Source organism: Vigna angularis, chromosome 2, assembly GCF_016808095.1.
Source record: "Vigna angularis cultivar LongXiaoDou No.4 chromosome 2, ASM1680809v1, whole genome shotgun sequence".
Lineage (NCBI taxonomy): Eukaryota > Viridiplantae > Streptophyta > Magnoliopsida > Fabales > Fabaceae > Vigna > Vigna angularis.
This window is the reverse complement of record NC_068971.1, coordinates 49,703,406-49,719,048: the sequence shown is the minus strand read 5'-3', so window position 1 is coordinate 49,719,048 and position 15,643 is coordinate 49,703,406. Positions and strand designations below refer to the sequence as shown.

The 15,643-nt window shown below is 32.5% G+C and overlaps 4 protein-coding genes across 6 annotated transcripts; 3 read left to right on the top strand and 1 right to left on the bottom strand.

Moving 5' to 3' along the window:
• The first annotated feature begins 1,586 nt into the window (after positions 1 to 1,586).
• On the top strand, positions 1,587 to 4,065 carry LOC108326834 (bifunctional protein FolD 2). Its single transcript, XM_017560413.2, has 5 exons — positions 1,587 to 1,765; positions 1,875 to 2,058; positions 2,180 to 2,337; positions 2,998 to 3,210; positions 3,681 to 4,065. The coding sequence occupies exons 1-5, from the start codon at positions 1,673 to 1,675 to the stop codon at positions 3,915 to 3,917; spliced, it is 885 nt and encodes a 294-aa protein (XP_017415902.1). The 5' UTR covers positions 1,587 to 1,672; the 3' UTR covers positions 3,918 to 4,065.
• A 2,600-nt stretch (positions 4,066 to 6,665) lies between these two features.
• Positions 6,666 to 10,387, top strand: LOC108327857 (protein LOW PSII ACCUMULATION 1, chloroplastic). 2 transcript variants are annotated; one of them, XM_017561580.2, is made up of 9 exons: positions 6,669 to 6,909; positions 7,027 to 7,130; positions 7,559 to 7,694; positions 8,059 to 8,290; positions 8,471 to 8,628; positions 9,144 to 9,332; positions 9,430 to 9,530; positions 9,724 to 9,820; positions 9,988 to 10,387. In XM_017561580.2, the coding sequence occupies exons 1-9, from the start codon at positions 6,688 to 6,690 to the stop codon at positions 10,060 to 10,062; spliced, it is 1,314 nt and encodes a 437-aa protein (XP_017417069.1). In that variant the 5' UTR covers positions 6,669 to 6,687; the 3' UTR covers positions 10,063 to 10,387. The 2 variants fall into 2 exon arrangements, 1 of the variants encoding a protein (XP_017417069.1); XR_001832064.2 differs by lacking the exon at positions 9,988 to 10,387 and having other exon boundaries at positions 6,666 to 6,909; positions 9,434 to 9,530.
• Positions 10,388 to 12,037: 1,650 nt separating this feature from the next.
• Positions 12,038 to 12,661, top strand: LOC108327085 (rapid alkalinization factor). The gene has a single exon (XM_017560797.2). It carries the CDS (start codon positions 12,038 to 12,040, stop codon positions 12,380 to 12,382), a length of 345 nt encoding a protein of 114 aa, XP_017416286.1. The 3' UTR covers positions 12,383 to 12,661.
• Positions 12,662 to 13,355: 694 nt separating this feature from the next.
• On the bottom strand, positions 13,356 to 15,209 carry LOC108327086 (heat shock factor-binding protein). Of its 2 annotated transcripts, none has more exons than XM_017560798.2 (5): positions 15,014 to 15,209; positions 14,702 to 14,755; positions 14,419 to 14,442; positions 14,257 to 14,332; positions 13,356 to 13,757 (listed from the first exon to the last, which is right to left on the bottom strand). In XM_017560798.2, exons 1-5 carry the CDS (start codon positions 15,014 to 15,016, stop codon positions 13,600 to 13,602), a joined length of 315 nt encoding a protein of 104 aa, XP_017416287.1. In that variant the 5' UTR covers positions 15,017 to 15,209; the 3' UTR covers positions 13,356 to 13,599. The 2 variants fall into 2 exon arrangements, with proteins under 2 accessions (XP_017416287.1, XP_017416288.1); XM_017560799.2 differs by having other exon boundaries at positions 13,356 to 13,754; positions 14,290 to 14,332; positions 15,014 to 15,170.
• Between the last annotated feature and the right edge of the window lie 434 nt (positions 15,210 to 15,643).

Here is a 15,643-nt window from a genome sequence, read left to right as displayed (position 1 = left end):
ACAAAACTTAATAACAAATCACTCTGCCAAAATTCATTCATCTTGTTACATAAGTCAATATATAGGCATAAAAATCTTACAAGTTTTCTTGGCATGATATACACAACAGATGTATATGTATATATGGCAGCAACTTAAGGACAAAAACACTGCATATATATACATACGTACATACACATATATATATATATATATATATATATATATATATATATATATATAAATATATGTATGGGTGCTGCATCTGTGTACACCCAAAAGAAAAAATCTGTATATTTATATGTATGTATGCGCGGGGCTATATCAGAGCTGTAAAATTTGTGTGTTATAATCAGATATCTCTTTTATGTTTGTGTGTTTATGGTTCAGTTTGTGCAGTGCCTGAAACACTTGCAGCTGCTTTCTGCCATATTGGAATTGGAATTGTGGATGATGACAGCTATCAATATATTCCTGAATTCATCTGAAGAATATTTTGGAACAATTTGAGTGTTAAGATTAGATCGGCTATTCGATCTTATCTTTTATAAATGTTTTTCTTATTCTTTCAGATTTTTTTGGTGCTGTCAGAAAAGTGTATAACTATATATAATATAAATCCTCCTCGCTTCTATATTTTAAAAACTTACATTTAATGTTTTTTTAAGTTAAAATATTATGTATAAAATAATCGATTATACATAATTAAATAAATGAAATATGGTTTTGCTGACTCTAATATTCATATTTTTTTCTTACAAAATGTATTAAACTTACTGCTTTTTTTTTTTAAATATGTTAAACTCCTTTAAATAAGTGACTTATGTGGTAAACAAAGTTAGAAATCAATTATCAAAATTATCAGTTATGAGTGTAGTATACATTCGATTAAGTGCATACTTGTTTAAATCCGTGTTTGAAAAAGAAAAATTTTCAAGGTTTCGAATGATTTTTTCATAAATTCTATATTACCGAAATGCCGATTAAATTACCTCAACAAAGCAATAATCTTTGAAATTTAACTATCATTTAAACATAAATCTTGATTTTTATTCTAGAATGTTATTTTTTATAATCAAATGAATTGTTTTTTCAATAAATATAGAAATTATTATATGACATATTTAATAAATTCTAATATTTCATAATTATATATGATATCTAATATTTCATAATGACTTTTAATATTTCATAACTTCGTATAATGTTAGTATTAAATTTTCTAGATGAAAAAAATATAACTTAAGTGAGTATATACTTTATCTACAAACTGGTATTTCTTATTTACATACTTATTATTATTTTTATAACTTTATAACAATATCCTAGATACGTATGCATTCCTTAAAATTTATTAAGGATATGTAGAGTTATATTGTTATATAAATTGGAAAGACTCATGTAAGATTTTAGGAAAGTATGTGGAGTCTCAAATCAATAACTCTAAGAATACAATTAAGCTTAATCTTTTACAATACATTTAAGTGTAAACTAAAAGAAGAAAGTTGCAGTATAAAATTATGTTCATTAGCAAATAATTATAAATTTAGGTATTTATTAATAAATTTTACACGTGTATGTGCTTTGTTATAACATTGCATGAAACGACTAGTCGTCCAGATGATTCACGTTCAGACAATCCCAAGTGATAAGAGTAATAGCATACACATTTCTCTCATCCTTCACCGATCAAATGGCCACCGTAATCGACGGCAAGGTCGTTGCGCAAACCATCCGATCTGAAATCGCCGACGAGGTGCGCCTCCTCGCTCAAAAATACGGCAAGGTAAGCCCTTATTTTCGTTTCACCGAAACTGGATATTACAAACAAGAATTGTGATTTTTTCCAACATGTAAATATTCGCGATTGTGTATTTGTGTGTGAAATGTTGCAGGTTCCAGGATTAGCAGTGGTGATAGTAGGGAGCAGGAAGGATTCACAAAGCTATGTGGGAATGAAGAGAAAGGCGTGCGCTGAATTGGGAATCAAATCCTTCGATGTGGACCTTCCAGAGCAAATATCTCAAGCTGAGCTAATAAAGCAAGTTCATGAGTTGAATGATAACACTGATGTTCATGGTTAGTGTAAATCCATACATTTTTCAGTTCGTGCCTCTGTTATTTTATATGTCGATTGTACTTTCTGTTTTGGGCCTTTTTTTGTTTTTTGCTATGAGTGTAGGTTTGCTTATATATGCAGGAATTTTGGTTCAGCTTCCGTTGCCTAAGCACATAAATGAAGAGAAAGTTCTGTCTGAAATTAGCCTTGAGAAGGATGTGGATGGCTTTCATCCGTTGAACATTGGCAAGCTTGCAATGAAAGGCAGAGACCCCCTGTTCCTTCCATGCACTCCCAAGGCAAAATTCTCTTCAATCTGAAACATTTTGGATTACACTCAACAATTGAATGAATTTCGCATGTCTTTTTTCTTTCTTTTTAATGTAGTTTTCTTCTTACAAATCACTAAGAAAGACGATTTTGGAGCTTGGCTGCTTAGGTTAGGAGAGGGGAAAATGCTACTACTATAGCAAAATAACTTTTTACTTAAAAACAACTAACTAACTTGCTAGTCACTAATGTCTTCCTCTATTTTTTTCATTTAGGTATACCTTCTATTTACTGAAATTTGTTGGTTTTGGTATTTTTTTTTTCATCTTTGTTTTCTAGATCATAATTTTTGCATGCGAAGTAGCTTTAGTTACTGTTGTTTGATATGACGATTTTATCCTTTGTTGTTCTAGAGAAGTGATAAACTTGGGCCAAGAGTGATGTATGTATGAAAATATTTTAACTCTGTCGTCAATCTTTAGAACAACAGGATTGGATCTATTCTTCTTATTCCCATTTTTCAAGGCTTCTTACATTGTTAGCAAACTCTGTGAACCTCACTACACTAAACCTGTGGGAGGGTTGCTCTATTTTTTTGTGTTGATTTAAATCTTACTTATCACAATTGTTTACTGAAAAGTTATCTTTCAAACACTCTCAAAATCTGATTTATATTTTTGTTTGTACAGGCATGCCTTGAACTATTACAACGAAGTGGTGTAACAATAAAGGGAAAAAAGGCAGTTGTGGTTGGCAGAAGCAACATAGTTGGATTACCAGCTTCATTGCTGCTTTTGAAAGCAGATGCTACAGTTACTATTGTACATTCACACACAAGTCAACCAGAAAATATCATACGTGAAGCGGATATTGTTATTGCAGCAGCTGGACAGCCAAAGATGGTAATTATTAAAATATATTTTCCTTTATTTACATCTCTATTCTATGTCCTTATGCAATAGTTGTGGAATGTGGAGTTTCAAATTTTAACCCTTGGAACGTGGATTTCTTATTCTAAACTGCTATGGATAACAATAGCTATCAAATAAATTAAGTAGCTTATTTTAAGTTTCTCTTGTGCAGCCCCTTGTCCTTAGTACTCATCCGGATCTGTTAGATGTGCATTGACTTTCAAATACAACTGATAACTGGTGCTGTTTAATGGCATTTTTGAAACTTAAGTTGATCTTTCTATCATGACATTATCATTGGTATAAACTATGTTTGCATCAAAAGTACCACAAAAGCTTTTGTTAATTTTGTGCTTCTTCAAGTTATTATTGCCAATCTTTTGATTTTTTTTTTTGAAATCCCATGTATTAGTTGTTGTCACCAATCTTCTTCCTAATGGAAAGTTCGCTAATGTTATTAGATCAAAGGAAGTTGGATCAAACCTGGAGCGGCAGTCATAGATGTTGGAACAAATGCTGTTGATGACCCAACGAGGAAGTCTGGTTACAGGCTTGTTGGAGATGTAGATTTTGAGGAAGCTTCTAAAACTGCAGGTTGGATTACTCCTGTTCCTGGTGGTGTAGGTCCAATGACGGTCACAATGTTGTTGAAGAATACTTTGGAGGGAGCTAAGCGTTATATTGAGCAAAGTAATTGATCTTTTTTGACTTTGAATAAGGCATTTCCTCTTAGTTGAAATTTCTTTGAGAATACTCAAAGTGTGGTTTAAGGTTGACCTATGTATTGTATTTTGTAACACAAGGATCGGTCTTCAAAATGGAAAAGTGGGATTGGTTCAAGCAAAACTATATATTTGCCTTTTCAATATCTTCCGTTTCCTCCCGTGTCTGTCCCTCTGGCTTATATCCCCGACTGTGCTCACATTGTACAATTTTTCAGAAGAAAAACTTTTGATGTGGGTATTGAGCATGTTTTAGTTTCTTTAGTACAATTCTCTAAGCTTATTATTGAGAAGGATTCCCACACAGCCATTAAGTCGGTCAGTAATGGCTGCCATATTCATAACTCTTGTTACCACCTGGTAAGGACCATCTATGGGTTACTCGTGCTCATCCTATCACATATGGTACTTCTAATGATTCACGGAGCAAAATTTTTTACTTCTCTCCGGATATTCTTGGTCTTCCTCTGTTGTATGATGCTGCTGGCACTGTTTTTAGGCAGTAGTTGTTTTTTGTTTCTGTTTTTCATAATTTAGGCGATTCTTTTAATGATCGTATATAAGATTCATTTTTATTAATCAATTACTGAACAAAGTTAATTTCTACTACTATTACCTGTAACACTTTATTAACCACCATTCACCTATAACATGGTTAACCACTTGGAGTGGCAGAGTTAACCACTATGAATTATTCTGGAAAGCCATTATTAGATATATGCAGCTGCAAAAGAAAATAAAAAGGATGCAGGATTTCTAAGCGTACCTTCCTTATGCCATAATTTATAGCTTAATAATTTTGACTGGTTAACTTCTTATCATTCCCTAATTTACCCACCCACCTTGACAAGCTTGGATAGAACATAGAAATCTAACATGTCATTCAAATTCTCTTTTTCATTGTGATAGAGTTAACCACTTTGGATTAATCTGCAAAGCCGTTAGATATATACAGCTGCAAAAGAAAATAAAAAGGATGGAAGATTTCCAATTGACCTTACACCATAGTTTATGGCTTAATAATTTTGCCTTGTCTGGTTAATTTCTTATCTTTCCCTGATTGACCTACGCACCTTCTCAAACTTGGGTAGAACATAGAGATCTAATTTTCAACATGTCATTCAACTTATCTTCTTCATTGTAATAGACTGATCTCTGTAAAATGTGTTTGAAAACTTGTTTACCAGTCAAAAAATCACATTCTTAATGTCAAAACATAAAATCAAACTATTAATGTCAGTTTAAGGTGAAAAACCTTGTTTCAATCCATTTGACTTTAAAAAAAAATGCTGTTCCAGTCTTTCACAATCTGTCGTTTCTTACCATTATTTCTTAAGAACTAAGCTTCCAACTGCACAAAAAAAGTGGACAAACTGTCATAAGTCTGTGGATTTAGTAAATCTAATTTCTCATTTGAACATTGGCAACTGTCTTTAAGATAGCGACGTGCCATCTGAATTTGGGACCATTAGTAATCATGGATTACATGAAATACTACATCTGTAATTATCCACAAGAGAAGAATTTGTATCTGTATGTAATCAAGCTATGACAATTGTACCTTAAACGCTATTTGCATATCACAGTTCATCTACTATTTTTGTTATAAATGCTTTATGAATGTGTCTAAAAAGACACAAGTCTGGTTTTGTTGTACTTATATAATACAGTATAGTAATCAACTTCAAAATTACTTGGTACAAGCATATTTTTGTATACTACATCATATTTTTATAAAACAATTTATGATGAGGGTCAATACAAATTTTTAGATAATTTTAATATATAATAATCAAATAGTTCAATTATTTTTTAGAAATAGTTATTTTTATATTTTAAAACTATATATATACATATATATATATATATATATATATATAATTTTAGGTTTAATTTAATTTTAAAAATTGTTTTATTGAAAATTTTATCTTACCATGATATGACAGTTAGTTTCGTTTCTAATTTATCGGTTGACATTCTTCCATTATTTTTAACATTTTTAAGTTTTTCGATCAAATAATTCCTTCTTTATTTAGAAGCAAAATGATTGATAAATTAAAAATAAATAAAAATTTATTAGAGAATTAAAGATCAAAAAGTAAAAAATAAGCTTAATATCTTCAATTAACAAAATGATGTCTTGTACTTGGATAAAATAAATATTTTGAGTCTTAATTAAATAAAAATATTCAGTAAAGACAGTTAAAATTATGTAAATTTGCGATATATTTAAAAGTTAATTAAACCTTGCTTTTATCAAATCTTCTATTCCAATAACTTCTCTCTTCCCAAGCTTTGAAACTCAGTCACAGTTAAAAGACTAACTTAATCATTTAGCTTCCATTGATGAACTTTTGACAGGAATAATTTAGGAATTGAAAATAATTCTTTTTTCAATCCTACGAAACGATGATTAATACAAACAGCATTTTAGATAGAATAATCTTGAGAATAAATATGAAATAAATTATTTGCAAACTAAAATTAATTTATACCTTACCTATCATTAAATTAACTTAAACATAGAAAATTTGAGCAGTTTAGAGAGTTTGATGTTCAAATTTAGCGGAAAGAGATGCCGTGAAATGGAACGACGTCGTTCAGATCAAAATAAGGAAGCTCCTTACCATAAGATCCTCACCGTCCGTTTCTAGAATTGGACAAAACTGAAGGTTCAGATTATGGCATGTTTGGATAACACGTTAATAGCAGCAACACTTAAGAAAACTAGATATGAAACTCGTCAATGGCTGTGGTTGCAGTGCAGCAATTCCTGTGCTTCGCAGAATCAAATTGGAGGAATATAGCAAGGCCATGCATTCCCTCTCACACTACGATTCTTCTACATTCACGCAAAAAAATTCAATTTTCTCTGATTTCATGCTCTTCATCACAGACACCAGAAGTTGATACTCAAACAGCTGAATCCTGCGTCAATTTGGGTCTCGAGCTCTTCTCCAAAGGACGGGTATTGTTATTGTCTTCAATTTTTTCTTCCACTCTCCTTATTCTTCAACAGCAGAACCGTGTAGTTTTAAGTGGGACCTTAAAAACTCTATACTTTTTCTTAATTGATTTTTTACAGGTTAAAGATGCTTTAACCCAGTTTGAAACTGCACTTTCCTTGAACCCTAATCCAGTGGAGGCCCAAGCTGCCTACTACAACAAAGCTTGCTGCCATGCATACAGGTATAGTATTTTTTTTAGAATGGATCACACAATTTTCAGTTGTTAATTGGTGATTTCAACGGTTTAATAGAACTTGTTAGTGATTCTATAAGGCAGTAGTGGTTCTTATTCAATCAGATTGAATCCACTACTTGAGTCTTGGAACTCGTATGTTGTGAAATGTTAAGGCACGGTATCTACTTGCCATCACTGCCTTTGCTGACTTTTAATTCCTAATCCTCGGGAGTTCCTAGGCTTTTAGCAACGAGACGACTAAGCAAATGGGCATCTCTAAAATTGTTGAATTTCTTCTATTCCTTGTATTTTCTTGATGTAATAAACCACATGAGAAAAACCAAGCAATTTAAAAAGGGTATTGATTAGCTAATACTTCTATTTTTATCTTTACATTATAATCTAGATGTTGTTTGGTTATTATTTTCTTGAAGGGGAGAAGGAAAGAAAGCAGCTGATTGTCTCCGCACTGCTTTGAAGGAATACAACCTGAAATTTGGTACCATACTCAATGATCCTGATTTGGCCTCCTTCAGAGCTTTGCCTGAATTCAAGGAACTACAAGAAGAGGTTTCTAGTCTGATATCTTATGCTTTATTATAACTGTTAATGACCGAGTTTCCTAAAAGTTTAAGGTGTTTAATGAAGGCTCATGAATGGCTTAGTATGTCTCCAGTGGTGGTCTCTCTGAAGATTATTTTATTCTGTAAAAACATTGATAAAATGAAATCTCTCTTATGTTTCCTGCTCTTGCCTCCATTGCTACAAACAGCTTGAAATAAGAAAGGATATCATTGAGAGCGATAATATGATAGTCATGAGTGAAAATCATTTGAAAAGAACTTTTGTTCCTCATTGTAATCCTGTCTAATTGAATGTTAAATATTTGAAGTTTTTAAGAATGATTCATATTACTGTTCTGCCATGCAATCAGGCTAGGCTTGGCGGGGAGGATATTGGCTACAGTTTTCGGCGAGATCTAAAACTTATTAGTGAAGTTCAAGCACCATTTCGTGGGGTTAGGAGATTCTTTTATATAGCGCTGACAGCAGCTGCAGGAATATCATTGTTTTTTACTGTGCCCAGGCTAATTCGTGCAATTAGTGGTGGTGATGGTGCTCCTGATCTCTTGGCAACTTCTGGGAATGCTGCCATTAATATTGGAGGTGAATAGTGATATATTTAACTTGCTAAAAAACAATTCTGGATCAATTTATATTTACTAAATTTAGTGCGTCACTTTCTCTTTCTCTGATTCTGTTTTCTTTCAAGATAATTGCGGGTTGTGATGATACCTTTGACATTGCTTCATTAAATGACTAAGCACTGGAATCAGCAATGTGCAGGTATTGTTGTTCTTGTGGCATTGTTCTTTTGGGACAATAAAAAAGAGGAGGAACAACTTGCACAAATATCTCGAGATGAGACACTATCAAGGTTGCCTTTGCGGCTTTCAACTAATCGAGTAGTTGAACTTGTGCAGCTACGGGATACAGTTAGACCAGTTAGTATCTATGTTTTTTTTCTCTCTCTCTAGTCTCTACCACGTATGGGACTTTTTCCTTTTGCTCTAGTATTTAAATGCTTATTTTTATCTCTGAGTAATAAATAATTATGATGATTATTTGGAATTTATTGGAGAGACAACGTTGTCAGTGTTTCTTCTTCTGTTGTTTATCTTGTTTGGAGTTCATTTTTTATACAAGTTACGATAATATCAAAGGCTTTTACCATTCATTGACATTATCTCCTTTCTTAATTATAATACTCGGCTTCTGAAGTGGTACTTTAATCTTGAAATTCATACATAAATGAGAGGCACTGATAACTTGACACCACTTATCCCGTTTATCTCCTCTATGTAATTATGCCCACTAGGACTAGTGACAGACTAATTTGATTATCAAGTTATGACTATTTGCTCTTTCTTTTGTAACCGATATATTTTTTTCTCTTTATTTTTGTTCTTCTCCTCTTCAGGATGAATCCTCCATGCTCTAACTAAAGTTTTGGTTTTAGGTTATATTAGCAGGAAAAAAGGAAACAGTGTCTCAGGCTATGCAAAGAGCCGAGAGATTTCGCACGGAGCTCCTTAGACGTGGTGTTCTGGTTGTTCCTGTTATATGGGGAGAAGGTCGGGAAACAAAAATTGAGAAAAAAGGATTTGGTCTGCAGCCAAAAGCTGCTGAATCTCTTCCATCTATTGGGGTAAGACTTGATATAACCTTGTATTTAATATATCTTGCTATTCATCCCGAGTTTTATTTCTTTGGTGAGATGATACTAATCCAAAAAACTTTGCTAGGAAGATTTTGAGAAGCGAGCACAATCCATAACTGCAAAATCGAAGTTGAAATCTGAAATTAGGTTCAAGGCTGAGGTTGTGTCTCCTGCAGAATGGGAAAGGTAATTATGCTCTGATTTGTTGTCTATCAGCTATCATTGTAATATATATTTTCATTAAATGAGGGGAGGAAATTAGCCTCAACATAGATTTCAAAGGGTGGATGGATTGATGTCAACTAAGAAGTGCATGATATAGATCGGTGGAGAGAGAGAAAGAGAAGTTTTTCTAATAGTTGTATTCTAACTTAACTAGGTGGATAAGAGATCAGCAGAAATCTGAAGGAGTTTCACTCGGTGAAGATGTGTACATAATACTAAGGTTAGATGGAAGAGTTCGAAGATCAGGGAAAGTAAGTTCCATTTCACAGTAAACATGCAATGCTTTTCTCCACATTATTGTGGAATTGTCCTTTATTAGTTTGCTGGCTGTCATGAAAAACTGATCACGGTTAGACTTGGCTCACTACCCCTGATGCCATTACCAGTAACATTCTAATGAGTGCTAATGCATTTACAGGGTATGCCTGATTGGCAGCAAATTGTAAAGGAGCTACCACCAATGGAAGCATTTTTAAGCAAGCTGGAAAGATGAGAATTTAGAGGGTGCAAATTTGTATTATTCTTTTTCCCGTCTCATGTGTCACCATAATCCTGGTATCACCGTCGTTGGTAATGTTCCACAGCAAAATTTTTCTTCACCGTTGAACTAAATATTATCCATTCCTCCACGATCACTACAGACAATTGCAAAGTAAATGTTACGAAGGAATATTAATATTGATAGAATATTTTGCCGACAATTCATTCTTGTAGTTTATTCGTAAAAGGGTAGTGTTGTACTCGAGTGAAGTTGTGTAATTTTAGACTACACAGAATACAGATTGATAAGTGAATGCATCTGAATTTAACTACAGCTAGTTAACCTGGTTTATAATCATGCTGTTTGAAAATAACACTATCTTTACATGTATTAAGTAATAGTTTTAAAATAAACCAATAGTTTGCATTAAGGACTAGGAGTATTACATAACCATACAATCTCTCCAACATATTTGATATTTGATGTAACAGTAATGGAATGCATAAAAGTGGATAGAGTAGGGTTAAGTTTTTGAAAGATGTGGGTGCTGGTGAGTGACATGACATTGCGACAAGAGTTGACATATGTTGTTATCCTAATATATTCTGCCTTGGTCGGATCTTTAGATGTCAATACTTTTCAACTAATCAACTAAGAAAAAGTTTCAATTCAACACTCCATTTTAGGGTGAATAGGTATGTAGATTAGTGAGGATAAAATATGTAACAATTAATGTGATAAAAAATCATTGTTGGTATGTTTATAAAATAATCAATTATTGTAAAAGTTAACAAAATTATCATGCGTAATATAAAATTATTTTACAAGACTTATTTAAACGGGGTAAACTTCCAAAATTTACACCTTTTGCTCGTAAAATTGAAACCCAAGATTTTATTTAAGGAGGATCAAATTTTTATTACTTGAAGCAACTTGTGTTGGTGTGCATATATGTATTAATTTATTTTATAAATAGTTTTGAAATTTTCCAGAAAATTTTTTAAAGCAAATATTCTGGAAAAAATAATTAATGGCTATAACATTAAATGGCAATTGTGAAACAATGGAGCTAATTAAACTATATATTTTGTCTGTTAGGATAAGCACGATTGCTTGCTTTCATCAGAAGCTGTTTTTTAATGTGAATTAGCGAACGGAATTTGGCAGGTAAAATGACTTATAGTGGCCTATCGTGAGCAACATTATTTCAAACCCAACATCAATTTTGAAGGCCTCAGACTCCACAAAATATTCAATTAGCCATATGCGTAAACCATACATCTTAGGCCCAACTTTAGACATTTCAAAGTTAATTAGTTAATGCTTTGAATCTAAACCTAGTAGCATTGATGCCCCTTCATTCTTAATATCGTTTTCTTGGTAGGTTTTGAATGGTTTATTCATCGTCTACCCAACTTTTTCTTCTTAGCAATTGAAACACATTTGAACTTCCAAATCACTAGAATACTATAAACTGAGTTCCTTATTTGTAGATTCTAGATCATTACCATTATTATTAGAGAGTTAAATATATTCTTAGTATCCTTAGACGTAAAATTAGAATTCTTACATGTCATAAACTTTAATATATTTTAATTTTCAAATTTTAAAATAATTAAATAAATTAGTCCTTTAAGACAACAAAAATCTATAATGCAATTTAAATATACTTTTTTATTTTAAAAGTTTGAAAATCAAAATATATTAAAGTTTTTGAGATAGACAAAATTCTAATTTTTCATTAAAATTTATTGCTAAACATATTTAACTCATTGTTACATTATATTCTAACATTAAATTATTTTTAATGTCATAAAAAGAAAAAGTGACATTTAACAGTTCTTTGTTATAAAACTGAAATCCTTCTGATACAAGTTTACCCGCTCCTACTCTCCTAGTAAAGCTTCTATAAAAGGATGGAATAGAATGAATGGAAGACTTAGAACTCTAGAGAAGAATAAGAACACCATCTCTTCACTTCAAAACAATGTCAAGTGCTTCTTTTCTCTTGGCCATGTTCTTGGTGGCTATGTTCATCGTTCCCTCCATAGTAGGGGCAATAGTTGAGCAGCGTGTAAGGTGGGTGCCTAAGACAACAGCACCATGCCAAGGCTCCATAGAAGAGTGCATGGAAGAGGGTGAGTTTGGAATGGACTCAGAGTCCCACCGGCGCATTCTAGCGACCTCACAGTATATAAGCTACAAGGCGCTGCAACGTAACACTGTGCCATGCTCAAGAAGGGGTGCTTCCTACTACAACTGCAAGCCAGGTGCAGAGGCTAATCCATACACCCGTGGCTGCCCCTCCATCACCCGCTGCCGTAATTCTTAGAAAAATTACAACTTTCTGCATGTTTGAGTTAATGTTCTTCAGACTCAACTATGTTTGCAAAAGGGTTGGAAGTGTATTGGAATAACTGTCACAACAATTTGAATGAACAGCAACTCAAACATGCACTTATTTTCATTTTCTTACTCCTCTGCCTTCTAGTTATGATCACCTGGCTTGTTATGTTTTACTTTGAAAGCTGTTTTAGTCTCTATTTCTGTAATTTTATGTAAATTAATCTTCACTGGTGTGGCTACTGTTAATATATTTGTGTTTTTTTTATTGCTTACTCCACCTCAAACATGAGTTTCCACCGGAGAAGGTGCAAAGGGTGCTAGAAACATGTTTATTATATACAATGTTTGCATTCATAGTTAAACATAAGCTATGAGGTTTTTAAGCAATAAAAAAGTCGCCTATTCAGACGGTGGTGCGTTTTAAATACAGATTTGCAGATCTCAAAATCTTTATTTTTATTTCAAATGAACATAAACAGCTAGGTAACTATCGGGAACTGTAAGTAAACAGTAGTCAGAGCAAATAAATTTGCCTGTGTCAACTTTGCCAATCAATAAGAATTTTCAGCATTACTCCAATTAGCTGGGACTCTACTTGCTTTAATGCGCACTAACTGAACCTTGTGCGAATAGAGTTTTGATACCATACATCTGCTAGATCAACTCTTCTTTCAAGAATCCAGAAATAGTTAAGATTAAACTAATTTAATCTTTGTGCAGTTACATTATCAGCTGATTAAAAATCACGTAACCTTTTAAACAATCTATTTCAAAATTCAACAATTTATTATGCACAATGAAAGTATAAATGACACTTAAATTCTTAAATATATCTACTTTACTTTGATCTGAAATCAACAATGGTAAGCTTTAGGCTAGTGTTGGAACATGCTTCATGAGACTAGATTTGAGTAAAAGTTCTCAGCACTATTACAGCAAAAATAGAATGGGGGCAGGACTCAGGAGGAACATAAAGTAATCAAGCAATTTAAAGTATAGGAAATATCCTCCACAAACACATGGCACCCTATCTAGCACATTCCAATTAGAAAGACACAAGAAATCAACGACGGGGCTTTGCTTTTTACTAGTTTGAACATAAATTTTAGCTACCAAAGAGAAAGTTCGCTAGATACAGTGTCACAGAATCCTGAACTATGACAAGATACAAAATAAAACAATGCAGTCGAACACAAATGTAACTCAAGCAGAACCTTCTTCTTTGTTCGACTCTTCTTCCTTTGGCTTAGCACGGGCAACAGGGGCCACAGGTGATGGAGTGCTCTCCACTCCCATCTCTGCTCTTAGATCATTGATGCTTTCTTCCAACTCATTTATACGGTTTCCCATCTCATCAAGTGCTTGACGTTAAGAAAAACATTACTTAAGCAATTTTTATAACGGGCAAGTCGGCAATAATTATAAATTATAATTATGTAAGGTGATACAATTGGCATCATTGTCCATTCTGACTTAGCCAGCATATATATGACACCACTCAATCACAAATGTACATAAGTTGCTTAAGTCACATCGCAAATTGTACACATTCTTGAGTTCATAAAGAAAAGGATTATGCAGCTGTGAGAAGAAACAATTTACCACCATGATGTATGTTATGAGTTTGAATTTGATTAGCATTTTATAATATAACAGGGTTGTCTATGAATTATAAAGACTAATTCAAAACACAAACAGTTCAGAAAGCATTCCTTGCAAGCTTGTCTATAGAGAATGTAAGTTAGCACCCCGACACCACCTAAGATCAATTGTCATTTGTCTACTTTGAATCATCTTATTTCTTGGGAAAAACCACTATTATGAATTACATTTTCTGAAATTGATTTCTTTAAACCTTACCATTCAATATTATCATAAGAATAAAAAGGATATTCTTTGTAATTATGGAGTCAGACATTGTCTGGAACCTTATTTGCTGGAAACAAAATTCTTGTTAGGAGCAGTGAAATATATACTGAAAATCAGCATTGCAGGTCAACGAGCCTAGAGTACACAACTCACCATCTGTTGAAGAAGATTTTGCACCTAAAGAGAGAAAAAGGAGAAATAAAGGTCAAAATTTAACAGTCAATAGCAGCAATTCATATTCCCACTCTCATCGTGGACTTTGGTCCAGACCCAATATGCAGAATGAAATGGTTATAAACATTAAACTAGTAATCTAAAATCGTTTTCTCAAATGTTATAAGCAACGACCAGTTACTAGCACTATTGGCATTCACATAAACACATAAATGAAACATAAAACACAACGATTAACTCTTGAAGACGCTTAACAACTTACAAAAGCTGTCATATCAGCAGTGCTTTGCTTTGGGTCTTCAGAATCATGTCCGTCCTGTCATGAAAAGGGAAGTACTGATAAAAAAAGATCCTAAAATAACAAAATGAAATAAAATTGAAATGCAATGCAATGGACTGCAATACATCCAGTACCACCACAAAAAAAAAAATCCCTAATTGAGCCATACAAACTGAATCGGTTATTGAAATTGAAAACCCTAGTTTCTTAAATATTAAAATTGATACTCCTGTATGAGAAACCAAGCTACTAATGTAATGATAACAGAGGGAAATTAGGAAGGGAGAGCCTAACCATGCTATGATTAAAATTACACTTCCAACTCCTTCAACTGCTTTCAAAAAAATAAGTCCAGAGCTACACTCTGCTCCAATTCTTCATTACTTAACTACACACTAAACAGTGCAATCACTCCCTTTCTCTTCACCTTTATAACACTTATTTCAAAATTTATATTTGAAATCATTTCTACTTAGATTTTTTTTTTGTATATTATCCTCTTTCTAATTTCTCCTTTCCTAAAGAGTCTGCCTTTGTTTTATTTGAATTCATTCACTGATAAACAAATATGCTTATTTACAATACTTTACCTTTAAAATAACATTTCAATGGGCCATTTGGTCATCTTAAGAAGAAAAGCTAAAGGAAAAATATATTCTTAACATTGTTTTTCAAAGTATACCCCCCACTTAACAAATTCCTTTTATTAATATAACAACAAAATCTTTAAAATTTATATTTATTAATGTTTATTACTATTACTAATAGAAACGTGTAATATGTCCAGCTTTTCTAGATGATAAAAATAAGTATATGAATACATAATAATTATTATAAATATTATAATAAAATTAAGTAAAAATGTTACTAAAATTTATATTAAAATTATAAAAGCTTGTAACAATAACAAGTACTTATAAACAA